This window comes from Zerene cesonia, chromosome 29 (genome assembly GCF_012273895.1).
Source record: "Zerene cesonia ecotype Mississippi chromosome 29, Zerene_cesonia_1.1, whole genome shotgun sequence".
Taxonomy (NCBI): Eukaryota; Metazoa; Arthropoda; class Insecta; order Lepidoptera; family Pieridae; genus Zerene; species Zerene cesonia.
The window spans coordinates 6,163,622-6,191,118 of NC_052130.1; the positions used below are offsets into that span (position 1 = coordinate 6,163,622).

General features: G+C 33.1%; 4 protein-coding genes across 4 annotated transcripts in view; 2 read left to right on the top strand and 2 right to left on the bottom strand.

Moving 5' to 3' along the window:
• Positions 1-1,020, bottom strand: part of LOC119837917 — a gene marked incomplete at its 5' end in the record, with an annotated part of 2,984 nt that extends 1,964 nt beyond the window's left edge. The window contains one exon of the mRNA XM_038363708.1: positions 341-1,020. Coding sequence (XP_038219636.1) covers positions 341-1,020 — 680 coding nt within the window. The remainder of the gene's footprint in view (positions 1-340) is intronic.
• A 926-nt stretch (positions 1,021-1,946) lies between these two features.
• Positions 1,947-10,759, top strand: LOC119837956 (negative elongation factor A). Its single transcript, XM_038363751.1, has 11 exons — positions 1,947-2,156; positions 3,623-3,877; positions 4,390-4,567; positions 5,186-5,344; positions 6,148-6,234; positions 6,747-6,880; positions 7,193-7,345; positions 8,070-8,135; positions 8,401-8,556; positions 9,015-9,114; positions 9,482-10,759. Exons 1-11 carry the CDS (start codon positions 1,947-1,949, stop codon positions 9,745-9,747), a joined length of 1,764 nt encoding a protein of 587 aa, XP_038219679.1. The 3' UTR covers positions 9,748-10,759.
• On the top strand, positions 10,145-17,662 carry LOC119838035. The gene is made up of 2 exons (XM_038363847.1): positions 10,145-10,157; positions 16,713-17,662. Exons 1-2 carry the CDS (start codon positions 10,145-10,147, stop codon positions 17,660-17,662), a joined length of 963 nt encoding a protein of 320 aa, XP_038219775.1.
• A 7,444-nt stretch (positions 17,663-25,106) lies between these two features.
• Positions 25,107-26,069, bottom strand: LOC119837920 (zinc finger protein 510). Its single transcript, XM_038363711.1, has one exon. The coding sequence runs from the start codon at positions 26,067-26,069 to the stop codon at positions 25,107-25,109; it is 963 nt and encodes a 320-aa protein (XP_038219639.1).
• Between the last annotated feature and the right edge of the window lie 1,428 nt (positions 26,070-27,497).

Below are 27,497 nucleotides of genomic sequence, written 5' to 3' on the forward strand. Positions count from 1 at the left end.
GTGTGTGCGTTTGTTGCTCTTTCACGCAAAAACTACTGAACCGATTGCAATGAAATTTGGTACGTAGACAGCTGTACACTGTTAATAACATATAGCCAACTTTTATCCCGATATTCCTATGGAATACAGATTTACGCGGGTGAAACCGAGGGGCGCAGCTAGTTGAAAATAAAAAGCAATTCAGAACCTACATTTACTGAAATTTATAGCTTTTGCCTATATAAATGAATACAAGAATTTTCCCCATAATACTAGCCATTAAACTTTAGGTACTTGTTTCCTTATTAATAAACTACTACAAAAAAAAATAACAAATTCAAAACACTAACTGTGGACTTACTTTTTGTCCTGAATTATTTTCTCAGCTCTCGCTAAGAAATCTTTCCGTTTCTTAACGGCAATATCTCTAATATGACTCTGTAATATTTTCCTATCTTGCACGTCTTTACCAGACGTCCGCACCGGCCGGAGGTATTTAGCGCTTTGACAATGCGGCGACAATGTTTTATGCCGGCTTACCGCCAATTTACGACATTTCCCCTTCACCTTATCATAATATTCACTATCCTCATCCCTATCATTAAATTGCACGGACATTTTGCCGTTTTTAATTTCACTGCCATCTAACACCGAATTATAACTTCTAGCCTCATTGGACATAGTTTCGTTTGATTCGCTTACTTCTGATAAAGATTTCGAATCTAATACGAGTAGATTCGTCATATAGTTATCGTAAAGAAATGTCAAAATTTTAGACGTTCCCGCGCTTATGATATCTTTTGGCGGGTAAGTTAGCGGATTGCCGCTCAATTGAAGCACTTTTAATGTCATTACGGTACCCAGCTCATTTGGCATGGATATAATTTTATTATTTTGTAGCAACAAATGAGTAAGTTGTGGGTGGTTTTTAATCGAAATGGGAATGCTTTCGATGTCGTTATCGCGTAAATCGAGCCATGTTAAATTAGGACAGGCCGGAAAAAAATCCTCAGGTATAACTTTGATTGAATTATTTTGTAAGTAAATTGCCTGAAAATTAAACGTTTATTAAAAGGAATTTTTATTATTAATACAAAATAAATATAGGTAAGAAATTAAATAATTCCTTAACAATTAGTTAGTTTTATTATTTTCTTGTGATCTAGCTACTTTTATTATTTTCTTGTGATGTTTATACAATATACTATAAAAACTCTGATTATACCTACAGCTATTTCTGTTGGCAAATTCTTCGATGTAATCCTATAAAATAAATTTCTCACTCACTTTTATAACTTTATAATCCAACTTAGGAAACGTTTCTAAATTTTTTGAATGTAAATCTATAAATGTTTCATTGTCGACTTCTTCATATAGATCACATGGATAAAAGCTCGACATATTCTGAAAGAAATAGAGTTAATTAAAAGTTGAAATTTACTATCGTTATCATGAAACTATAAGATACGTTATTGTGACTACAGTTCCGTTGAATCGATAAATATGAATATTGTTGTTATTGTCATAGCAATAGAAAATTCAAAATAGAAATGTTTGAAAATTTTACCGCCAATAAAAAACAGTTCTGTTTTTTTAAGTGTAAATGATGTCGGCCGGCTACAAGGTGAATGGTTATAGAAAATACGATTTATATATTATTATAAAAATTATTAAAATATTAATGAAATCGTTACTAATTTACAATAATTATTTGAAAAATTAATTAACTTAACAATCAAATTGTTTTGTGCACTGACTTGGACCAATTGAGCTACGACATAATTCATTCATCAAATACACAGTACATACCATTTTATTAACAATGTATTTACTGCAAACTATTATTACTCTTATTTCAGATATAATTTTAAAATAAAGAAAATCGACTATCGATAAATCGGTAAAAGTGCACGTTGACATTATGACAACAAACAACATGGGCGATACGTCACTATCTCAGTTGCAAGATGGCGAACGTTCGGGATAGTGACACATCTTTGTGGCTCCACAATAAACTCGGAACTTCGAATGATTCGTGGACTACCGGTTCAATTTGCACACAATTAAATGCGGAAGTTTTAAAAAATATCAAGGATTGTTTTCCAGATTTGCAAACGCAAGTGAAACTCAAATTGTTGCTTAGTTTCTTTCATATCCCGCGCAGAAATGTTGAAGAGGTAACTTTTCCTTCTATTCTATGGTTTTGCGTAACTGTATGACGTTTAGTATCTCTTTCGTACAATATTGAATAGCGATTAGTGGAAGTGAGACAAAAAATGCGCATATAATTTTGAACTTTGTTGTCAATAAATAAATACTATAAATTAACGATGATATTATTAAATGTTTGAATATTTACACGCTGTTTTCTAGTAAATATTGCCCGACATTGTACGCAGGTTTAAATCGCCAATTTCCGTACATGTCTATTTATTCAATTGGAATTGAATAACGAACCTAGCCTATGTTTGGCTCGTCTAGAAAAGAAAATAAAAAATTACTTCACAATAGTAGCTTGATATTGTGTTAAAAAAAGAAATGTTTTTTTTTATTGGATATAAACAATTTTAATTTATGTTGCCTAATATAGGTTATACATTGCATGTGTTTATCATAAACATTCAGATGAAATGGAAAAAAATAAAATCATATTTGTAAATGTCATACTATAATAATTAACAATATAAATTTGAAATATTAGTATTATAAGTTTTAATTCTTGGAATGATATTTTCACATGTTACTCTTAATTATATAGCTGAAAAGTTTGTTTGTACATTTGAAAATGCTGATCTTAGAAGTTTCTGACGTTTAAAAGTCCTGTTGGACTGATTTAAATAATATTTCGATTCCGATTTAATAAATAAATTTATTTATTATTTCATTATTACATGTGTATGTGATCTCTGATATATTTTTCCAAAGGCACTGCCATGGCAGACACCTAGTATGTTATAGAATTCAATCATAAACAGACATGAAAATAGTTTTAAGATCACAATGGTACCTATAATACATATTATATTATATGTAAGAAAGAAATTAATTCCATTTAATACAATCTCAATGTAAAATACTAATCTAATAAATTGCAATGTAACTAATTTAATAATCATTAGATATTTTAAAAAGCGTAAAATATAATTCAGGTGTAGATTCTATTTTCCATTTTTTTGTTTAGGTCATCATGCATAATGACTTATTAATTTTTATCAATAAATTGTCACCATGACCATCTGCAATAATTGATGTGCTAACACACGAGGAAATCATATTTACTTATTTATTTATTAATAATGAATTTCCAACAAAGATCACAGTTTACATCTTTGCAAAGCCTGCCACATTCATAGTTTTCTGCACCTTCAATTACAGGAAATTACAACATTCACGTTAAAAAAGTCGTGTGTTAAAAAAAAAAATTAAAGAATTGGCAAAACAAAAGCTTGGTTTTATACATTTGTTATAATGATATAATAAAAATTGAAAATTAATTTCTGGCCTTAATAATTGCAATTTGACATATAATATATGTAAGAGCATAATTACCTGTTTGCATTAAAAAATTAAGAAATAACGTTTACTTGCCATATTAAATATACTTCATATGCTAATATTAAATTATCTAAACTATTAATTGCAGTGGAAAAATGAGCTGGAAGAGATTATTGAAGTTGCTGCGGTGGATTCAGATCTCTGGGTGGCGATGCTTGCCGAAGTACTCAAAACATTTCCCTCAGCTGGCACACTCAATACAGAGATAGCAGAGTTTGACGAGACCAGGCCTATATTCAGTGATATGATCAATGAATTGAGGAAGTCGCTGGCGAAACATTCAGACCTAGGACTGTTGCCACTTGAGTGCCTATATTTAAATAAAAATGCCTTAGTTTCAGTGGTGAGTGGTTTTTCAAGTTGATATTTTTAAAGTGTGATTGAGTTAAGATATCTGTCTTAACTGTAGAAGTGTTCGTATACTGTAACATTTATTATAAATTATTAAATACCTTTTCAACCAGGTTTTTTACCAACGATTTTCATGAAATTTAGTATACGGGGGGTTTCGGGGGCGATAAATCGATCTAGCTAGGAATTTTTTTTTAGAAAATGTCATATTCGTGTTTTATTCGTGTTTTTTTTTCCTGACATCTATTGGTGAATAATAATACTATTTTGCTTCGTAGATAGAGAGGACAACTGAAATAACACATAGGCACTTTTTATACCGATATTCCTACGGGATACGGTTACGCAGCACGCTTACGCAGCACGCTTACGCGGTTTCAACCGCGGGTCACAGCTAGTTATTAATTATGTATAAACCACTTTGTTATAATTAAAACAACCAATTTGTCATTTCATACCACATATTATATAATATTTGTGTCTATAAATATTTGATTGCTACAGGTGGGCCAGCAGCCCAACCCAGTGAAACATTTTACACTAAAACGTAAACCAAAATCGGTAGCGTTAAGGAGTGAACTGCTAGCGAAGGCTGCAGAAGTTCAAGCGAACCAAAAGAAGGCTCAAGCGCCGACAGTGCCTGTTCGAAGTCGAGGCATGCCGAGGAAAATGACTGATACAAGTATGGTTTTAGCTCAGCTCATACATATTTTTTGCTTATCGTTAGTATTATAACAATTAGGGGTGCATCCGATACCGATATATCGGCGATATTTCAGGTTAGCCGATATATCGGTATCGCCGATATTTTTATGACCGATTCAACGATACTTTTTAATTTAAAAATGTAGTGTAAACGAGCGCGTTCTCGACTGCTTTCCAGCGCAGGTCTTATTCAAACAGACTTGCGAAATCGCCTTTAATATTTTATTTGGTAAATATTCTAGTTTGGTAGCTAATATTTTATTTAGTAAATAGTCCCTTTTATAATTTAATATTTTTTCTTTGTCTAATTACTGTCTTACAATTTAATTAAACACTACATTTTTGTTCTTTAAAAATAACCAAAGTTAAGCAACAACTTATAATTATATATTGAAGTTAAAATGCATGTAAATATTGAATTTAATTTTCGAAATATAAATAATTAAATTAAATTATATTTTAAAATAAGCCCAAAAAATTAAGTGTGTGTGTGTCCTTAAATAAAGGATGGAAAGTTTTCATACAAATATATCTGTCTTTGCTCGTTAAATATACCCAGTGTGACCAGTGTATACATAAAGCTTGCGGTCCGCAGCGCCCCTGAAGGGGCTCCCGTCGCGCTGGGCGGGCGGCCGCAGCGGGGCGCGCGCGGCGCCCGCGGCGGGCCGGCCGCCGCCGCGCGCCGGCATCAAGCTGCTCGACATCACCGAGCAGCCCGCCACGCACGCGCAGATCAAGAAGCGCAGGAAGCTCGGTGAGTCGCCTCGGCTCAGTCTCATTGCAAATGTGGCAACCGAGCTGGTGCTTCGCCTGATGGTGAGCGATCCCCACCGCCCGTGAACAGAGCAGGGGCAGTGCTGATGCGTATGTGTTGCCCTCTCTTATGGGGTAAGGGATAAGGAAGGGATTGATGACTAGAAAGAAGGAATGGATTGGTCGAGTAAAAAGAAACGGGCCTCCAGCTCCCCCACTCACCGTACGAAACACAGTAAAATGTGGTGGGGTGTGGTACTTTCCCGGTGCGAGCTGGCCCAATGCGTGCCGAAGCGTGCTCGACTCGCACATAAGTCTTCTTAAAATAAATAGTATAAATAGTAAACAAATAGTTGCGAACTCGATGAGTGCAACATGGAGATAATTATTGATTGATCGATTTGGTAGTAAAGCATGTGGGTAGTTTAATTGAAAAACAAAATTTAACATATGTACGGTAAATAGGGGGTCCTTAAAGGGAAACAAAAAAGAGGAATAATCGATAATCATGAAAAATCTATCTCGAAGGACCAATAGTGTATATAATATAGTGATATAACATAATAATGAAACTATAATAGATTAATACAACACATGTATAATGAATTATAATGTTAAAATGTATGAATGCGACTCAGATGAGATGTGGACAATCAGCTCAGACACTCCATAGACTCATATTTGGTATCTAAGTGACCACTGAGTTGTATTATGCTGTCATTGTACTGCAAAAGTGTTAATGTATAAAATATTCATTGAAAAAAAAATTTCGTCTTTAATAATTCTTTTTATATGTTTTGATAGAAATGGAAGAGGGGGTCAAAAAGGCGCCCCCCGCGTCGCCGCCACCGCCTGACTTCAAAACCGCTAAGACTGAAGAACAACCTGCCAGTGAGTAGTTGCATATCATGTATTTGTTTACAAACTTTTACTTAAAAAAAATGGTTTCTATAAAAAGCATTTTTAAATAACTGAAGTGAATTATGTATAGAATATATTAGTTATTGATTTGTGCCATCGCGTACACGTTAAACATTCCTATACAAAAAGGTTGTCTGGAAGAGATTGCCGCCTTTTAGTGCATATGTGCCGGCATGGTCTTTTTTTATAATGACAATTTATTGTTTTTCTTTTGGTGATGTGTACTATAAAGAATAAATAAATAAATAAGTGTGAGGGTATGTGTATATCCTCAAAATCGCCTCACTCCTACCGAAAACAAAAATAACCCGAAAATGGCTAAAACTACGAAGGTATATGTCGTATAAATACCGCACCGTATATAATATGGTTAAATACAGTTATCAATGAGTGTATTGACCATATTCAACCACGTAGATGTGGCGTGATAAGAATGTACATATCCACGAAAATTTTACAATTGCATTTTCAATTTTTTTTAGCAACGAGCACAGACGCAACAGCGGAACCGGAAGCGGAAGCGGCGGAGGCGGCGGGCTCGCCGCAGCCGGCCGCGCCGCCGCAGCCGCCGCTCGCGCCTGCGCCTGCGCAGCCGCCGCCCTTGTTGTTGCAGCAGGTGCGGAATTTTATTCACTTAACGATTATAATATTACGATAGTATTCATGATATTACTATCGTCATTTAGTCGTTTTCTTTCATCGATTTTTTTTTTTTTGTATGGCTATTTTTGTGTCGAACAATTCTGCTATTAATTAATAGAACTATAGTAGTAGTAGTATTTAGTAGTAGTTGAAAAACTTAATAAATATTCAAAGGAATATATATGAGTAGGAACATAGTAAATACCGTTGATATAAAAAGAATAAAATTATAAATTAAAAGAGTGTATTGTGTGTGTATGTTTGTGATATGATGTATGGTGTGCAGGGCGGCGGGAACAAGGGGCTGGTGGTGGGCGGCGCGCCCAAGCTGGTGCTGGCCGGCAAGCCCGTGCTGGTCTCCGCGCAGAACCTGCTCAACACCTCCGCGCTCATCCTGCACCAGGGCGGCAAGGCGGTGCTGCTGCAGAATATCAAGCCGGTATGTGCTAGTCAATTGGGTGTGAGTCAAGCATGTTTCGGCATGAATTAGGCCAGCTTGCATCGGGGAAGTACCACACCCCCACAGAAAACTGTCGTGAAATAGTAGCGTGCTATATTGTGTTTTGTTTGCAGAACAGGGGAATCCGTTTCCTCTTCCTTTCCCTTCCCAGTCATTCCTTTTTTCCACTTGTCAATTCTTTTCCTTACCCTATATAAGCAGGCAGTGCATTTACAAAAACACTACCTCTGTGAATGTTCACGGACGATGATGATCGCTAGCTCGCTATGATTTAAAAAAATGCTGGTCTCCGCCCCAGTTCCTGCGCTAAACCTATAATTCAAACTCTACGCATTTATTCAACGAAACACTCGTCCCGGCTCCCAGATATCAAGTTTCCTGTTTTATCCCTAGGTAGCATTTAATCGCTATAAAAAGCTCCAAACGCCCAAGTAAGCTCATACGCTGTCTGTATACCAAATTTCATTCAGCGTGATAGACGTACAAACATCCAAACAAACAAACTTTCACATTTATAATGTTAGTGTGTTGTGTGATAAGACTTCTTCCAGGCACACTTTTGAACATCATAACACTTTTTTACCATTTATCATCGGCAACTTTACCAAAACAAACGAAGAAACCTATATATCTTAAATAGTATGTGCACTTAATTATAAACAATGCTTAAGTTATTGAAATTTTTATGAATGTTAAATTCCAGGTGACGCAACAGGTTGTACAACAGACGCCGCAACCGATACAACAGCACACCACGCTACCGCACACGGTCAGTATATAATATAAGAAAAAATTATAGAAAGATAACATTTGATCTAATCGGAAAAACAAAAAATTCGCATGTGAGTAAGTATGTATGTGGAGTTGTAGTGTGTGCAGGATAGGTGTACCATCTATGAAATATATGGCCCTTAGAGTCAACACATAGACAATATGGAGAAAATCCTAAACAAACAGATCCCATGACATGTAATTGTTATAAAATATGACAAAATTTCCAACCATTTATAACGGTATTTCAATGCAATTCCCAGGTGCAACTGCAGCAGCCGGTGCAACAGATTCCACAGCAGCCGGCGGCACCGCAGCCACAACAGCAACAGCAGCAGCAACAACAGCAACAGCCGGCAACGACGCCGGCCAACCAGCCGGGACAGCCGCTGCTTCCCAGGCGGGGATTGTCGCTTACGGTAAGGGGGATATGATGGCATCATTTTCATTTCTTTGCATGTTTTTTCTTTCAACAGACAACCCAATGATAAAGGAGGTTCTAAATTCTACGGTTTTGTGTTTGTTACCTTATCGCTTTTTACTGAGTGAACTGATTTTGATATTTTTTTTTTTATTTGAAAGTATTAATATTCAACTTTGGTCTGGTTCTGGATATTAAAAGACATTTTTATTTTTATTGTAAACAATTTTTCGCAATAAAAGAAAAGGCTTATTTCACAATGTCATCATAAGTAATGAAATTTTCATAATTTCACAAAAATTTTATTTCGGTAAGATACGATAATGTTTTCAATAAAACGCAATTATTTTAACATTACATGAAGACATAAAAATTTTACATATATTTTTTTTTATATTTAATGTATGTACCCATCTTTAATTATTGTGTATAATATAATTATCTCGCTATTTCCAGCGCGAGCAAATGTTAGAGGCCCAGGACATGTTCCGCAACGCGAACCGTGTGACGCGGCCCGAGAAGGCGCTCATACTCGGCTTCATGGCTGGCTCCAGAGGTATGCAACCAATTATACAAAAAAATACAAATATCTTTATACTAAAACACTTTTAAAACACACAATCTCCACACTAATATTCCCTCTATACACTATAATAATTCCCTCTGTTGTAAATAGCACTCAAATCAGAAAAATTTAAATATTATAACATGTTTTATCGTTCAAACACTTTCTTTTGCATTAATAAAGCTCACATTTAGACAAATTATTATACAACCTGTTTCAAAGGTTACTTTTTTCTTTTACTTTTCACATCCATATAACTGTTATGACAAAAACACAATTATATACCATACATAGCATTTTTAAAAATAAATAATAAATCATGTATATAGCTATACTATAGCTTTATTATTCCTTTCAGACAACCCATGTCCGAACCTCGGCAACATAGTGACAATAAAACTGTCAGAAAACATAGAGAATGTCCTGCAATCGGACGACACGTATCTCACCATGCTCTCCGAGATGCACTTCCAAATGAACTACAACAACGGCCAGTGGACAAGGCTCAAAAAGTACAGGCATATAGATGGTATGGTCCCGCAGAAGATACCACCAGGTTCAACTGTTATATCAGCGAATAACCAGCAACCAGTTGTGTCTATAGCCAATCAAAGTGTTAGTTAAGTGACTTGAAGTGTTGTGTAGTGTTTAACCTCTGAACTGTACGTCCATATGGTGAGGTTGCCATGGAAACAGATAATGTGTTATTGTGTAATCGGTGTGCATATGAATTGCTGTTGACGGTGAAGTGACTGCTATATGTTCAGGTAAAATAGCTTTGGAAGAAGATATGATAAATTAAATTGGAGACTATACAATTTTATTAGCTAGTTGTTTTTATGTTACTAGCAAGTTTTGGTTTTATACAAATTTCAACATATACAAACATGTATTTATATCAGAAACTGTTAATAACTTATAAGGACATAAGTACAGATTTTTGTGCAGTCTATGGATCTCAGAAAATAAGCCAGTCAGACTTTTGGTTGTGTTTGATTTTGGAATGGAATAGGCTTTAAAAATGGAACAGAATGGTATGTTTGAATATGGAATTATAATGTAAGTATTATACTATGATGGAATAGGCTATGTTTGAAAGTGGAACAAGAATTTAAAACAAATAGAAATGGAATGGATATAATTATACTTACAATTATTACATACAATAATAAACTGATTATTGGCAATAAAAAAAGATACATAAATTTTGTAATTTTATCCTCTCACTTTTGGGGACAAAACAGGTTTAGAATAAATAAAAGGATGGAATTTAATGAATGAGTTATAAGGACTCTCATATTATAATAAAAATACAATTTACCAAAAAAACTAAAAAAGTGGCTTCTGAATTCATGAAATCCATTCAATATCCCCTGAGAAGACGATACAGCCATACAAAAGTATTTAATGATTTTACCAATCATATAAAACTTTTTGAACTATTCTTATTAACTGTTGCACTCTCTTTAAGAATTGCGAAAATTCATTGGGCTATTAATATTTCAATGAATTTTTTTATTTAATGAAACTTAATTCTAAATTATGACTATGAAAATGAGATATGACCTAGAGTGTACTATGATAATTATTGCAATTATTTTATAAAATTTCTGTATCACCATTAAAGCCTTACCAAGCAAAAAAAGAAGAGAAATTGTTGGGCATAATATCCATGTCATCATTACTCCAATTGATGAAAGGAAACATGTGGCGGCGACCTACAGTACCCGGAGGGGGGAGATGACCTTTACTTGCATAGAGGGCCTTGTGTATTAGGGCTGATGATGATGATGATGATGATGATGACGATGATGATGAGGAGATGATTTAAGCCTAATTTTCTATTCATTTTGTTATTAAACGAATTTCCTGTTAAATAATATAAATCGCTTTGTATCGGTAAAAATATTTTTTAGCTTTTTTTTAAATCACAATTGAAAAAAAATCTCAAAACTGTCTGAAATTTAAAATGTGTCAAAATACATAGTATATTGTATACTAAACTAAATATTTGTATAATTGGTTTCGAATAAGGCTTAATATAATTGTTAAAGTTGAATATATAAGCTATTGATGTTGACCAAACGCGCTGTGAAATTTTGTATTGCTTGTACTAAACAAGTTCTTATAGGGGTTGGGAATTGGATTTCTTATGACTGGCTGTTTAGCCTGCAATCGGTTTAGTAGTTTTTATGTGAAAGAGCAACAAACACACACACATCCTTATAAACATTAGCATAATATTAGTAGGAAGTAGGATTTTTGAGATTGATCAAGACGTTTCTGAAAATAACGCGTTCAAACAAACAAACAAACTACAGTTTTATACAATTGTTATAGACATAATAATTTGTAGAGCAAAATGAAATCTACAAATATTTTACTAATATTACAAATGTTTTAAAAATAACAGTAAAAATCCAATACCCAACTCGTATATAAGAAAATGAGCCTTGGCGAGCGACATGTATTTGCGTTGTATTTAAGATATTTGAAATTTATAGTATTAATATAAATGAATTATTGAAAAATAGGATCTTAAATGGTTTATTAAGGGCTCTATTATTTTGATAGTAAGCGTTGACTGTCACCGACCAAGACTGGAACCCAACCAAAATAGGCGGTTCATCAATTAATGGAGCACACAGTATGTTATTCTGAAGCTATTCCGAAGTAAAAACAATATTTGGTTGAAGACGGAAATCATCCATTTCAGAGGGTAGTTGCAACAAACAATAAAAATAATTGTTATACAATGCAATACACTGTATTCCATACATATAAATGTGGATGAAAACATGAAAGAAAAGAATTAAACTTCCCTACACAAAATATATGCTTCCATAAACACAATATATCATTATTAGTCAATGGACAACTTTGGACAGGTTTGTATAGTTTTATATTCAGTTTGAACAAGTTTCACAGGAAAAAAGCCATTTTTGATTCTATTTTTTGATACATTCATAGCTATTACTTGTGCAAAACATATATGTTGGGGTAACACTGGGTTAGACATTTCGTATTAAGCCTATTTCTCTTATTTTCACCAGCTTCGTCAGCGAATTAACACGCGGCAAGCTTATGTGCTATTTTTTACTATTATCTATCTCGCAAATTTCATCGAGATCCGTTCACCCATTGTAGTATAATTGAGTAAAATGACATCCATACATTCAAACTTTTGTTTTAATATGAGTTGGATGTTTGGATGTTATGCCTTTACCTAAACTGGTCTTGCCCTGATGTATTGTATTTGTATATTTTTTATCATACGAAATATTATGACAGTTAAAAACGTGAAACAAAACACTGGTTTTTATACACATGAAAAGGAGGAGAAGAGAATGCGAGTTTTAAGAAAAAAAGATACACACAGATTATCCTGTAAGGTCATGAAAAGATTGAAATATAATGTATTTACACTTGAACACACCACTGCAAAGATTTCATAGCATAGTTCACTATGCGTGCGTGTTTAACACTTAAAATCATGTCAATTGTTGTTATTAATGTATATTTATATATAAACTTTTGTTTTTTACGCATTATCTTCCAAATATAGAAAGACTAGTTATGTTGTCTCTGTGTGTATCACGATAAACAAATAACACGTCATGCTGCATGACATGCTAAGATGTATGTGTTAACATTATAAAAATTACTATAAACATACGTGCTTGCAATATCAAATTCACATATGTCATGCAGCATGATCATAGACCACTATAGTATAACACCAATATTTAACCTGGATGAAACTTTTCGGCGCGTAACAGTGCCTTGACGTTTTTATTTCTAGTGCGTAGTCATAGAACGTTTATATTTAAACATAAACAAACGCAAAGGCTGAATTTTTGTATCGTTCCATTCGACTGGATTTTGTTTTCGAAGTGCATCGGAAATTTTCAAACCAGACCACTATATTTGTTGATTACAATTACATAATGAAGGCTTCAGACTATTATTTATTTCACGTCGTTTTTTATTTATAGAACGAGATTGTAAGTGAGAAGTTTTATGGTTATTTATACTACCAGGTACCACAGATAACATGAAACTTTTTACGCCAGACCACAGACCATAGAGTAGTCAGTTGGTCTATCGTGTCTCTGGTACTACCTAAATCCTAGATTAAGTTTTTCATAGATGAATAGAAGAGTTTTCTATACGTGTTAAGTTAGTTTTATTTTTTGTTGTACGATTTAATATTCACTTTGTATATAGTAGATAGTACAAAAATATTAAAGGAGAAGCATATTTGAATGAACTTGTTGTTTTATTTTACTGGAAATTACATTAAAACATGATAAAAAAATATCTCTATATTTAACTCTCGAGTTAACCGAGGGTTGGGTGTGTTTCGATTCCCAGTGGAGACTAAGAAAAAAAATTTGCCCTAGCAGAAAGGAAAGGGTGTTCTTTTACTTGTTCCTAGGGAAACTCAATAAAAGAAACATTTATATTATATCAATATTCCCATAACCCACAGGGAGAAGGGACACTTGCTTTGTGTTGACTGTTGTTTCTTGGTTCTACAAACCTCCTAATATAGCTTCTCATATTCAAACTAAGTTTCTTTAAGTTGCGTTTCGCTCTAATAAGAAACCATAGTATACTCGTTTTAAAAAATGCTGCATTATTTAATTAAAAAACAAATGAGAAAATTTAACACTATTTATTCAAATTATGTATTTACAATTAATTGCACTCAGTTTATACACAAATTTATATTCTTATTAGTTATAAGATTTTAATTTATTTTGAAATGCAGATTAAATTAATCGTAATTAATATAAACGTCGATTCTTTTCCGATAGTGATCCACTAGAGGGAGACACTGATACATTACTGAAAAATGTAAAAAGATATTATGTATTAACAAATAAATATTCTATTTACTGTATTGAATATAAAGTATTCGAAGAAAAATGTATGATAATAGCACATTGAAAAATAAACACCAAATGAAATTTCTCGTTAAAATTACATCTAACCTCTATGCTAAGTTTTATCAAAAAAAAAGACTAATAAGATTTTCGTATTTAAATATTAAATGCGATTCACCGAAAAGGAATACAATTTCTGGTATAAAAGCAACAAAGCTCCACACGCCTTCCTCTTGTAGGCGAAATAAAAAGCCCAATATGGAAACAACAAATCCCATCACTATAAAAGCGAGCGTGTACCAAAGATAAATTTGTAATAGCATCGCATTCTCCTGCGAACAGACGAACGAGAATTAACATTATAATATATCTATAACTATTGTAACTAAAAACAAGACTGCCTTCAAATTGTCAGGACAAGACAAATTAAAATCACCAGCACCAACCATGCCGTGCCCAACAAGAACAGTCCAGTTGTCTATATCTAGTGATATTTAACACGCTTAATAAGAAAGCGTTGCTTACTTTCCCACTAGATGGCGTTACATAAAATGTACTTGACCAATTTTAAGGAAAATTTCTTTCATTTCATTTTTGAAAAGCGAAACAAAAAATATCTCATACAATGCGGAGGAATCTTAGAGAAGAGGGCCTTTCAGATTTTAATGTAGGTTCACTCTGAAAACACGCAGCATCCTTATTTCAAAAAAAAAGGTGTAGCAGGGCAGATGCTATTCTATTGTTTTACTAACAACAATGGACCCCAACAGAAGCAACATATTTGCCATTTGGAAGACCGTCACGAGAAGACTTCTGAAAGAATCCACGTGTGCACGTGTATCGTAACACACCACGCACACGTCCGCATCGTCGTTCGATAAGATTTCTAATAAACAGCCTACCTGAAAAAAAATCCGTTGTGTTGATGCGACCACAAAATATTCCTTCTATGTTAAAATGGCGGTCTTGTTCTTAAAAAGGGTGAAGAACACTTATAGTGGGTGATGTGTATTAAATAGGACAAAAAGTTCTAGTAACTACTAATAGATGGCGTAGAATGCCCACATAAACATTGTCATATGGTACATTTCGTATGTGAAAAGAACATACATACATTTTTTGCAGTCTTTTTATTAGTAATATGATAGAACAGGATAGATAGCAAGTTATTAGGATAAGATTCTGGACTGGATTACGCAGCCGTACGAACTTTTACAATTAGCGTAAACAATTTTAGCTTACTTAAAAACATGTATCCTAAAAGCCCACTTACTAATCCAATAATGGATATCAATGCTACGCTACTCCTTGGCGACAGACACAGACACTCTCCATCCTCACATGGATTTAATTCTAACAAATTATCCATTACCAGAACATAAAACGTAATTTCAGTTTTACTTTTGACATCTGTTTGTAACGGCCGATGATGGGAACCGACAGCTGTAATAGTGATAATAAAATAAGTTCAAAAACTATGATGAAGATAATTTCATTAAATTTATTTTTAACCAAAATCGGTTTCTAAGTGATTTCTTAGTTAACATTGTATCTTGGATACAAGTGTATTATGACGGATATCACGGATATTAGTTAAGAATAACCACAGACATAAGATTGAAAATGGAACTTCAATAAAAGCTGCATCTTGATATCAATAATATTTTTCTAGGATTTCGTCCAAGGTTGGTCGGTGGTAATGATACCTGTATATTAAAGTACATACATACTACATTTGTTGTGATTTATTTCACAATATCGAAACATCAATTAAAAAATGTTATGGCAAATCCCAAGCCTGTATGAGTTTCAACCATTCTTAATAACGTGTTCGATTATAGGATACTTTATATACATACTTTATTTATTTTATAGACATACTATATAATCTATTAACATATAATTATTTTTGATATTCGCCCTTTTTTAAAACACTGTCTGTTTTTTATTTTTCTACGAGCATTGTCATATGAATTCTGCTGTCTTCTTTCTGAGTGAAAAAATGATTTGCAATATGGTCCGCTTATTTCTTATCTCAGTACTTAGTATATGTTTGTTGACTTTCGTCTCGTCAGAGGAAGATGTTACAGGTTAGTATTATATAATTATTTACAAATATTTATATTGCGTAGATTTTCAATTGGACAGACATTTTAAAGCCGCCTTGTCAGATTTCAGGTTTTATATAATCACATATATTATTAACATCCCTAATTAATAAAACTACAATTACTTAAATACAAATATATCGATTCAAAACATGATTCAAGCTATATGTATAATTTAAAACGCTATAACCATCAAAACTGATACATCAGATAAAACATCTCCAAAGCAGATCTACTTTGTTTGTACATGATATTAGCTGTGCTGTGTAGTTTCACCTACCGACTGACCCGCAGGCATAAGGCTAATATGTTATTCTAGTACATAAGCTTCATCACTGCCAAGTGTCATCAAAATCCATGAGTACGGTGGTTCTCGCACGAAAATGTAACAAAAATACATACATCTGTACAGGCTTACAAACTTTCTCGTTTATAATAATTGTAGTACATTACTAGGATAATTCCAAGTAGTAAAACTGAAATTACTGCAGAGAGATGTTGTTATTATGCTTAAATTAAAAGTAAATGGTATAAGTTATATATGCATTTAGTTACTTAAACAAGATACCTCTCTGTTTATACATATATTCAGAACCCCCTGCTCTGTCTGAAGATCTCAACGTTGAAAACCTCATTCAAGAAATTGAACATACGACAGCGTTAGCTGGGAAATCACGACGCGATGGAAATCTCTCAAGCGATCATACAGAAAGACTCTACGACAAAATAGCTGTATCTTTCAATGATTTGACTGAACTTATCGATGTTAAAAACTATACGAACGCATTCTTCAGCCAACAAGGCATAGATAGAGTTGTCATTCCCAACATAAGAACGAATTATCCATCATTACGATTACAACTGCTCTCTCTACTCAAAACCCTGTTTAAAAAAGCCCCTTCGACTGCCAACGCATTCATACCGACGAATATAATAGATATGCTTTTAGATGTATTCGAAAATGACGATAATCTGGCTTTTAAAGCTCATGCATTAGATGTTATGTACCAGTGGCTGCCTAATAATCCCAAACTACAAGCTAGGGTGATGAAATTAAAGGGACTGGAGCCGTTCTATGAACAAATATCTAAATTGGACTCGAACGTTGTTCGGAAGCTTCTAGATCTGTTTAATATTATATTGGAAGAACATTTGCATGCCCGAAATGGGAAGCAAAAGAGTAAACACGATTATGAGATGTTTAAATTCTATCAAATGATAGGTTTAGTAGAAAGAATGTCTACGCCCACAGTTTGTTATGGCCTTCTGAATATATTTAAGGACACAATTGCTTTTAGTGGAAACAGCAGGGAGATATTTGGTCCAGTTGCAAAACTTTTGATGAACATTCAGCCGTTTTGCTTGAATTTATACAAGGGTAAGAATACAGCAATTGACATATTTAAAAATCTGCACGACTTTTTCAAGGAATCCGTCGAGAAGGAATTGTTTAAAGATACGCAATTAAATGTCACCGATATAGATTTTATTTTAACTGAATATAAAGATAAAGTGAAGGAACATTATAAGGATGAGTTTTAAAATTAAGCCAGTTTTATATTTATATTCTGTGTTATAATTAAATTGTGGATAATAATTTGTTTTAATTTATCCTAGTACATTGAAATATAGATGGCGTGGGGTGCCCCTTAGGCACATGAAACCGAAAGAGTAGAAGAAATTCGATTACTGTGGCGGGATCACGGGTGGCCGAGAGGCTAGGCGTTGCTACGGTTAGGCAAGAAACGCAGGTTCGTATCCTGCCTCGTGATCAAATTTTTTCTATTCTTTCAAAAATTTCTCATTTATAAAGCATTTCAATGCCATAAAACTAAAAATTAAACATTGAAATATAGTTAAAAAGGGCTTGACATTGATCAATTTAAGATTATCATGATGATAATAATGTTACATAGTCCGTTATAAAACGAATGCAAGGTAAACAAGTAACAAGACAAGACATTGTTTTGCGTTGTGTTAATATTTGAAAACAAATATTTTACCTATAATTTAGGGTGGAAATAATTTCAATTTAGAAGCATAAAGTATTAAATAAAATGAAAAAAACCTAAGTATTTATAAATATCCTCTATGCCTTTAAGTTTTAATCGAAAAGGGCCACATTGATCAATATCATTAGTACATAACACAATTACAATCGACCCTCTGGTGTGGTCTACCGACCGCAAATAATTTTGATTCTCCCACTTTCCATTGTGCAATGGTCGCATAGACAAGGATACAATACAAATCGAAATGTCAATTGTTGCTCTATGATTTATGGTTTGGAACGTTGACTGGATATGTTGCTACTTAATTTATTATTTGGATGGCAATTTTATATCGCAGTGTTTGATTACAATAATAATAGTAATTGTGTAATGACAAAAGATTTACAAAATATGATATGGTTTAAGTAAAGCATTTTTTTATTTAAATGTCTGAAGCATTCTGCTATGTAATTATACTAATATTATAAATGCGAAAGTTTATTTGTTTATATGTTTGTTCGTCAATCACGCTGAAACTACTGAGCGGGTTTGATAAAATCTGATATACAAAACGAAGTTTGAGTTGTCTTGGGTAATAAGATGCTTCTTATCTCGATTAAATGCTCCGTTGGAATAAAACAGGAATCCTGATATCCGGTCGAAGCCAAAACGAGCGTCTAGTGTAATATAATTTTAAAGAACTTAATGCAAATAAGTTTGCTGCTTACGCTCAAACACTAAATATCGGGTCAAGTAGTTGTTATTTGACTCTAAGTTATTTGACAATAATTGTCCTGAAATACGATATAGACTTATTTTTTTATGTTTTTTTTTTTTTTATGTTACAGTCAATGCAATGGAGCTGGTCGCACGCCACATGGTAAGCGCTACCACCGCCCATGAACATTTGGAGAGGCGTAAGGTCCATTGCAGACCTTACGCCTCTACAAATGGATTGCCGACTTTTGGGAAGGGATTAAGAAAGGATTTGCGATAGGAATAAAGGAAAGGACTGGGAAGGGTAAGGAAAAGGATGTGGGCCTCCAGCTCCCTCACTCACCGAACGAAACACAGCAGAATGCTATTTCACGCCGGTCTTCTGTGGGGGTGTGGTACTTCCCCGGTGCGAGCTGGCCAAATTCGTGCCGAAGCGTGCTCGACTACCACGTACAAGTGTTCTACTTTCTACTCCGCGTGTCATACAAGTGTCTACTATTACGTTGACTTGTATGCAAAAACTCTTCTATTGGTATTCATTTGGTTTTGCAATAAATTATCTAGCGTAAAACATCAAGAAGGTATAGTTTTCATTGTAGAAAATTGTAGCTTTAATTTACATCATATCTTACAAAATTCGATTTATTTGTTCTAGATCGAGGTATATCTGTGTTTTATAGTGAAAACATAGGTAGCTTTTAACTGTTTAAATTCCCATTTAATTTTGAACACCTATTTAATTTTTTACAATATTATCTAGGTTATTTAAATCCGAAATATGTATTTTCTTATTTCCGCTGTTTCCGTCTCACTTTCACACGGAATAAAAACATTTAAATATAGCATAACATGTCATTCAGGAATAATGGTTGTGGTTTTTGCTGCTGAAAACTTTTTCAAAGTTGGTTAAGTACTTTGGAAGCATATTTGATACAAACAAATAAAAAATATCTCCTCTTTAATATTATTACTGTCAATTAAACCATTAATACTAATTAAAATGACGCTGAACCAAGTTGGTCATTTAAAAAATTACCGTTAATTTTGAATAGGCAGTTCTTTTTCCTATCAATGTCTAAAAGTATTTTAAGAATTAAAAAAAAAAATATAATAAAATTAATGAATCTCATGAAAAAATCAACCCTTGGAGCTTCAATTTACATAAAAAATGCTGTTCCGCAAAACCGCTATTTATATAAGTATTGATTTCTTTCATACACTATCATTAGGGTAATGACAAATAGCGCGCTGGGTGGCCGCCATTTTATATCTTTTGTGTCCTTCCTTCCGTTTTCTGTATATCAATTTAAATTAATTGACAATTTCTGATCGTCACTATTCATTTTATAGTTATTATAATTTGATTTTTTTACGTAGACGTACTATACAGAATTTTGTGGGTAATATTTTGAATACCTCCGTCGTTCCTCTCAAAATTTTGGTGCTTATTAAAAAAAATTCCTATGCATTTAACGCAACGCATTCTACGTTTATTTGCTGTCAGTAAAATAACCTTCTTGCTAAAACAGAATGAATAAACAGCTTTAAACATTATATTCCGTTTTTTTTTTATAAAAATATGATTGAAAATATGATTGTTTCTTCATTTCCTAAATCGTGGGAGTATAAATAAGGTGTAACACGTCCATGCGCCCGGATAAACAAATACATACAAATATTGTATCACATCGATCAAATTTTTCGCGGTCAATAAAAAAGTGGCGGCTATTCAACTGTCAAATGTCAAACACGCAAAAATTGGCGGGCTGTGATACAACCTGCCAGAACGAATTAAAAAAAAATTTCAAGTGCTACCCGTGAGAATAATCGCAACCTTTTTTGTATTTTTAAAGTCATGAATGAGTATTGTAGTGTAATGGACACGGTAAACGGCTATTTGTATTGTACAACGCAATCCTTAGCACTCTATTTGAACAATTGTAGATTGGCCATGAGGCGTTTCTACAGTAAACAGTCTCATCTTATATAACAGTGAGAATATTTTATAACGATCGATTGTTTCTCGATTTAACTCAAAATCTCGATCTTGAATGGAAAATTCTTTTACTATTTGAAAGCTACCGCTTTTTACTCAGTGACATTGGCTATATTTTTATTTCGAGTCAATCCTGGTGAAGCAAGCGACTACCATCTAAATATCTATTATATATTTGTGTGTATCGTTAAATATTAAATTGACTATTAAATTAAATCGGTCCTCAAAAGGATAATCATGAAATGGCGCACAAATTCATGGAGTCACTACTATAATTGGCATGCAGTAGCCAGGTAGAGAAAAAAAATCTAAGCGTAGGCGTGACAAAGCCCACCTGACTGGAGTTCCCAGGGTCCTGCCGTTAATTGTTGCTAATTTATGACCCTGGGATAAAGTGCACAGTCGGATTTAGCGCAAATAATCCTAACATTAAATAAAGATGTTAGGCACTATTTATAGAGCATTTTTAAAGCTTTTTCAATTTCTGTTTATTGATTTTTGACATTACAATGGAAAACGGTACTTAATATATTGCGACTGAAAATGAAACCCGAAAACATATTAAAGTATTAAAAATTGAAATACACTCATCAATAGGTAATTTATGTTATTAGTAAATCCATATACTACGGTTTGCTTTGTACTACTCAAGTAACAGAGCGTAATATTTGATATATATTAATTCATTATTTTAGAATAAACTCATTTGTTCATTACTGCAAGTTATTCTATTTCTATTAAAACACTTCACTCTTGTTTTCTCTTACTCTATGAGCACCTCTACCTATATACCAACATAGTCAATATTACGAGTATTATGTTATTTATGATGTTACTAACAAAAATTAATTAATCACCAACATCAAAATTTACGCATTGATTTAAAAAAAGTATAAAATTCAAAACCATTCACAACCTACAGTACACACATTTTAAAAATTGAATGAATGAAATCGACACAGAATACAAATCCTTTTTGTAACAAAACCAACGTCCTCTAATCATATTTGTAAAATAACAATGAATGAAATACCTCGTATTCTCCACAGACAATAAATGTTTACACTGCATCGGTCATTAATTTATACGAAAAAGAATCATTCATACAGGTCACCTGCTCACGATCCGCGGAATGTAGTTTTTTACTATCTGATAAATCTAATAAATTATCTATTGAACAAATTTGTAGGACTGTAGGCGGGTTGGTGTTCAAATAAAATTTATAAGGACCTTTTTTAGGTAACTCTAAAATTCTCACAGTTATTTAAAAGCAAGATTTTTGCCGATGAAAATTCAAATATTACAGTTTGTTATGTAAAGAATAAAACGGAAACTTTATTGCTTGTTTTTTTCCAATGCTATGCTTAGTTCGTGGTTAGATGGAGACCTATGACAGATTATTTAATTCTATTGTTTATTATAAAACTAACTTCTAGTGAAACCAGGCAGTTTAACATATAATAAAGATTTTTCTCTTACTGAATCCATTTTATATTCATATTATTCATATATGATGTATGTCATAATTAACGTTTTTATTTCGATCTTTTATCATACCGAGAATTGCGAAAGGTATTTAAAACTAGAAAAGACATAACAAGAAGTATGTGGGGCATTCGCCTTACTTCAAGACTTATTAGCAAAAGCCCATAAATATCTGTATTTGTTCTATTCACAACGTAGTGCCATGTCATTGAACAAGACGTTAAATTGTATAAATTTGTTTCGATATCACGCTGAGAAGACGGACATCCGATTATCATTACATTCACACGTGGGAACGACGATAATTTGCGTCATTTTAATATTTATGGGGTTTAAAATAACTTATTTGTCACTATCTAGTAACTAATAATTGCTCATAATAAATCAGTCTTCTAACTAATAAGTTAGTTGGTGTAACTTATACTTTTTTTTGTAAATTAATTTACTTTATATTAAAATAGATAAGGCTAGACCAGAATAAATTATTAGTTAGAAATTCAAGCTCTACTTTTATTATATAATAGATTATTAAAGTACTTTTTGAGCATCTGAACTGATTTTTAAATCATTTCATCTGTAGGTATATCCTTACATTATTACTGAGCTTTAAATATTTACGAACGCGACAGTTTTGTATTATTTTTTTACTACCTACTTCTGCTTCAGTGCGGCACCGGTCTGCTAATCACTAGGAAAATTCAAAAAAATACTGAAATTTTGATACATATTATCACACCCATAAAGCTGTCAACGGTGAATAATGATTGATTTTTTTTACTATAAAATAGACGCAAGTGTGCTTCTCCTGACACAATGACACAGAGTCAAAATATTTTGCGAATACTAATTGTTTATCTATTCTACTATTAATAGACCGGAAGTTCGTACTCGGACGTTTTGTTATTTTTTCTTCAAAACATTTGAATTGCGCAAAAGGTATGAAGGCATTTTGATGTCCATTGAATTTAAAAATGGAATTTGATTGATATGCGTGCTTTTGTAGTCGATGTATAAAAATATCAGATAAGTTTCTTAGAATCAACTGTTATTTTATTTGTATTTTTACTTTAATATATAAATGAAATATAGCCTATGTTAATTGTTATGAAATAGATATGTAGTGTTCTTAAAATAAATATTAAATTATATTAGTAACAAACAGGAAAACATTCCTTTTTATTAGTATATAGATTTATATAAACATAAATATATAGATACATTCATAAATCACAAATCATTGCAACATCTTGCACTACATATAATACCTAGTATTTTGCTAAACAATAAAGTTAAATCGTTCACCTTATTATTAACCTGGTGTAGTCCATTTAATGGACCACTGCATGAGTATATCTTATTAACGTGTCGTATTTTATTATCTGGGTGCGCCAGATTATCTTGTTATATGGGTTTAGATTCTATATAGATTTACAGTATCCTATATAGAAACAACACCACATATGTAAAACAAGTGAGACAATTCTATTATTAAAGCGAGATTATTAGTTATTTTTAACTATATTTATTTCGCTTAATGAAAGTTTTTAGAAAAATTCAAGGTCTTTGAGCGTAACTTATACACTAATAAGAGTGTAGATAGCAAGTAAATGACACTTTTGTAGCAAAAATCTAAAAGTTTTTGTTCTAGAATACCTAATCGTTTAGTGATATGAGGTTAACTTTGATTTCCAAACTGTCAGCAGACAAGGGTTATTAGATACTTATGATCATTGTTTCTTTAATTCCTCGAGAAGCCTCGTCTACCTAGCCTCTAGCCTCCCTCTAGGTTTCTGTAATTTTTTCGCAGTAACGGCGATCTGATGCTTTTGCTTTAGCTTCTTGCCATGAGAGATATTTATACAAATACTAGCTGCACCCGGCAAACGCTGTTCTGCCTTACTCTGATCATTAAGGGGGATGAAAAATAGATGTTGGCCGATTCTCATAGATACCGGATAAGCACAAAAAATTTCATCAAAATCGGTGAAGCCGTTTCGGAGGAGTATGGCAACGAAAACTGTGACACGAGAATTTTATATATAAGATTGATAAAAAGGGTATAAAGGCCGACGATTGAACAATCTAAAAACATTAAAGTCTCACCAATTTAAGGTATAAATTAGTAGTCTATAATTCATACCCAATCAATTCAACGAATTCAGGCCAAAATTACAAAATCATTGCAGTATTGTATTTAAAATACCGCAAACAAATTAAAGTTACAGTCACAATATTTAAATAACGAGATTTTTTGTGGAGGAATAAATAAATAACTTTACCAAAATAGTATATATAAAATAGTATATGGTATTACTATATCTCCTAATCATAGTTGTTAATTGAGGGGGTCAATAATTAAAATACTGTAATTTGTATTCATAAAATATATTCCTTTAAAACTCCAATAAATTCTTTTTATGCATAATTTTGTACATTATATTTGCTTCACAACCTTGCTTTATAATTTAGCCTTTAATTCAATTTAAAATATCTTATTTTTATTTACATACAGACATTGATTACAACTTACAGATTAACAACGGTAAAAATGTCTAAAAAAATATTTGATCGCTTTTAATCTTTTAAATATCAACCCTTAAATTTTATAATCATTAAAAGGGGATATAAGTATTTTTTGGTATATAATATTTTCCCCATAAAGATACATAAAATTGACTATAATAAATTCAATCGCTGTAGCGCGTTTATCGCTACGGTAATACGAAACTTCAACTTCGGGGAACATTTGCTGTCCTATGCTGACCCATATTTATTTATGGGTGAAATTTTCCACAACTTAGAAACCATATAAATATGGAAACCCAGCCACATGCGGCATCGCGGATAGAGGCACGAAAACCGGCATCATTCTCTCCGCCTGAACGAAATGTGTGCGCGTATGTTTCTTCAAGTGATCCCGTCTCCCAAACTTCTTCCCGCAGGTCTGGCACGGGTATGGTCTGACACCGGAATGTATGCGCTTGTGTCTCGTCAACTCCTCGTTCCTTGTGAACGTTTTTCCGCAATCCTTTTCGTCGCATTTGAATGGTCGCTCGCCCGTGTGAATCCTGACGTGCCCTTTCAATTGTCCATTGTTGGAAAAACCTACGTTACAGTGCGGACACTTGTACTTCTTCGGACGCTGCTTTCTCGCGTTTAGAAGCTTGGCTTCGCTTTCTTGCTGTAGGATTCTGGCGTACTCTAGTTCCATTGCGTATCCTTGAGCGAAGGATTCGAGCAGAAGGGGGTCGGTTGGTGGAATGCCTAAGGTTTGCGCGATATCTCCAGCGTGATAATCTGGTATGTAACCTGGATAGCGTGCAGTATTTTGTGGGACAGTAGAAGGATACGTTGTTAAGAAATTTTCATGCATATCTTTCTGGTTGATCGTATTAGGTTTGATATCGTCTTTAATCGTATTACTTGGTTCTTCAAGAAGTCTGTCACAGCACAGGCTTAAGCTATGCATGGGCGAATCAAATGCGTCTGAACTTTCCGTATTTTCATCGACTTTGATTTGTTTGTTGTCTACATTATCTTCCGTTGTCGTTGAAACAGTACAATCTTGATTAACATCACTTTTCTTAAATGTACCGCGAATTTTTCGTAATCGATTTTCACGCTTATTTTCATCTAATTGACGTTTTTTCGTCGTTGATTGTTGAATGTCTGTTTCACTATTAGCATCCATTTGTTTTCGATTTTCACTAATGTCCCAAGGTCTAAATAGCTTGGAAAACTTTTGCTGAGACGACAGCATCGTTGATACAAGATGTCACACACAAGTCAAGTAAGAGACTGGACCCTTTTTCATTTCAACAACTTTTATATACATTCCTTTAACAATAAATTTAATAAAAGCCAAAGAAGAGGGATACTATTGAATGGACGAAAGAGACAAAATATTCAATTGTTGCACACTTCAACCGCTATTGTGGTTTTTTATCTATGCGCGGTTAGTTTTGGCGCCATATCGTGTCTTGCGCTCACTACTCAGAGCGGACTTTGGTTTATTTTATCTGTGCAGTTACGTCATTATTTTCGAGTCAGTTGTCATGGTGTTTGAGATAGGGGTGTGTAATGTTATTTATGTTGATTTTTGTGCGTGGTCCGGAGGCGGGCTTGAAGGCAGAGCGTTCTACTCGAGTGGTTGCGGCCCTCGCAGCTGCAAGCTTGTTTGTTTTAATGGTTTTGCCGATTGTTGCGGTTCCGAAAGAAATTTTATGTGACATACACACGCGATGCACATAGACATAAATTGTAAATGGTTTATGGGAGAGTGTGCAATTTTATTCATGTTATAAATGTATGTTTCAGTTAATATTTTAATATTATGACAGCATGTTTATAAAGTTACAATGCGTTAGTGTAAATTTTAATTTATTATAATAAATGTTGTAAATATATTTTTTTTTTAATACGTTTCCATGCCATATATGTTGTACTCTAACACTAAATGAGATTCCTGAAAAGGATTTTGTTCTACTTTTTATAAAAGAAAAAAAAAAACTACATGAAAAAACTGTATATATACATCTTACATAAGTATAAGCATTAATTTCAAATTCTTTTAATCAAGTGGTATATGTCTTATAAAATTTCACTGAAATACAGGCTTTTCGGAAGAATCACATGTATCAAAAACGTCTTAAAATGTCTGCAATACACTGAGATGTCATACTAAAACAAGCTCTTATCTGCAACCACGTTTGATGACATTGTTTCTATCAACTTCATAGGCAAATTGTTTTGAGATATCTAATAAAATATAAAAATGAATCGAAATTCATTAATACATTTATTTGCCAACACGTCTTTGTACTAAATGACAGCGCTTCATACGAAAATAAAAAAGGTGCTTTATTACAAAATGTGACAGGTTTTTTTAATAGCATAAATTTACTGAAAATATTTTTAAGAATTTTATTAGAATACTAGCTGCACCCGGCAAACGCTGTTCTGCCTTACTCTTATCGTTTAGTGGTATGAAAAATAGATGTTAGCCGATTCTCAGACCTACCCAGTATGCTTACCAAATTTCAGAGGAATCGGTCAAGCCGTTTCGGAGGAGTATAGAGACTAACATTGTGACACGAAAATTTTATATATAAGATTGTCAATTGCTCATCAAAAAAGAGTCCAAAAAATCTGGCGAAAAACATCACAAAACATTGATTTCCTGGATTAT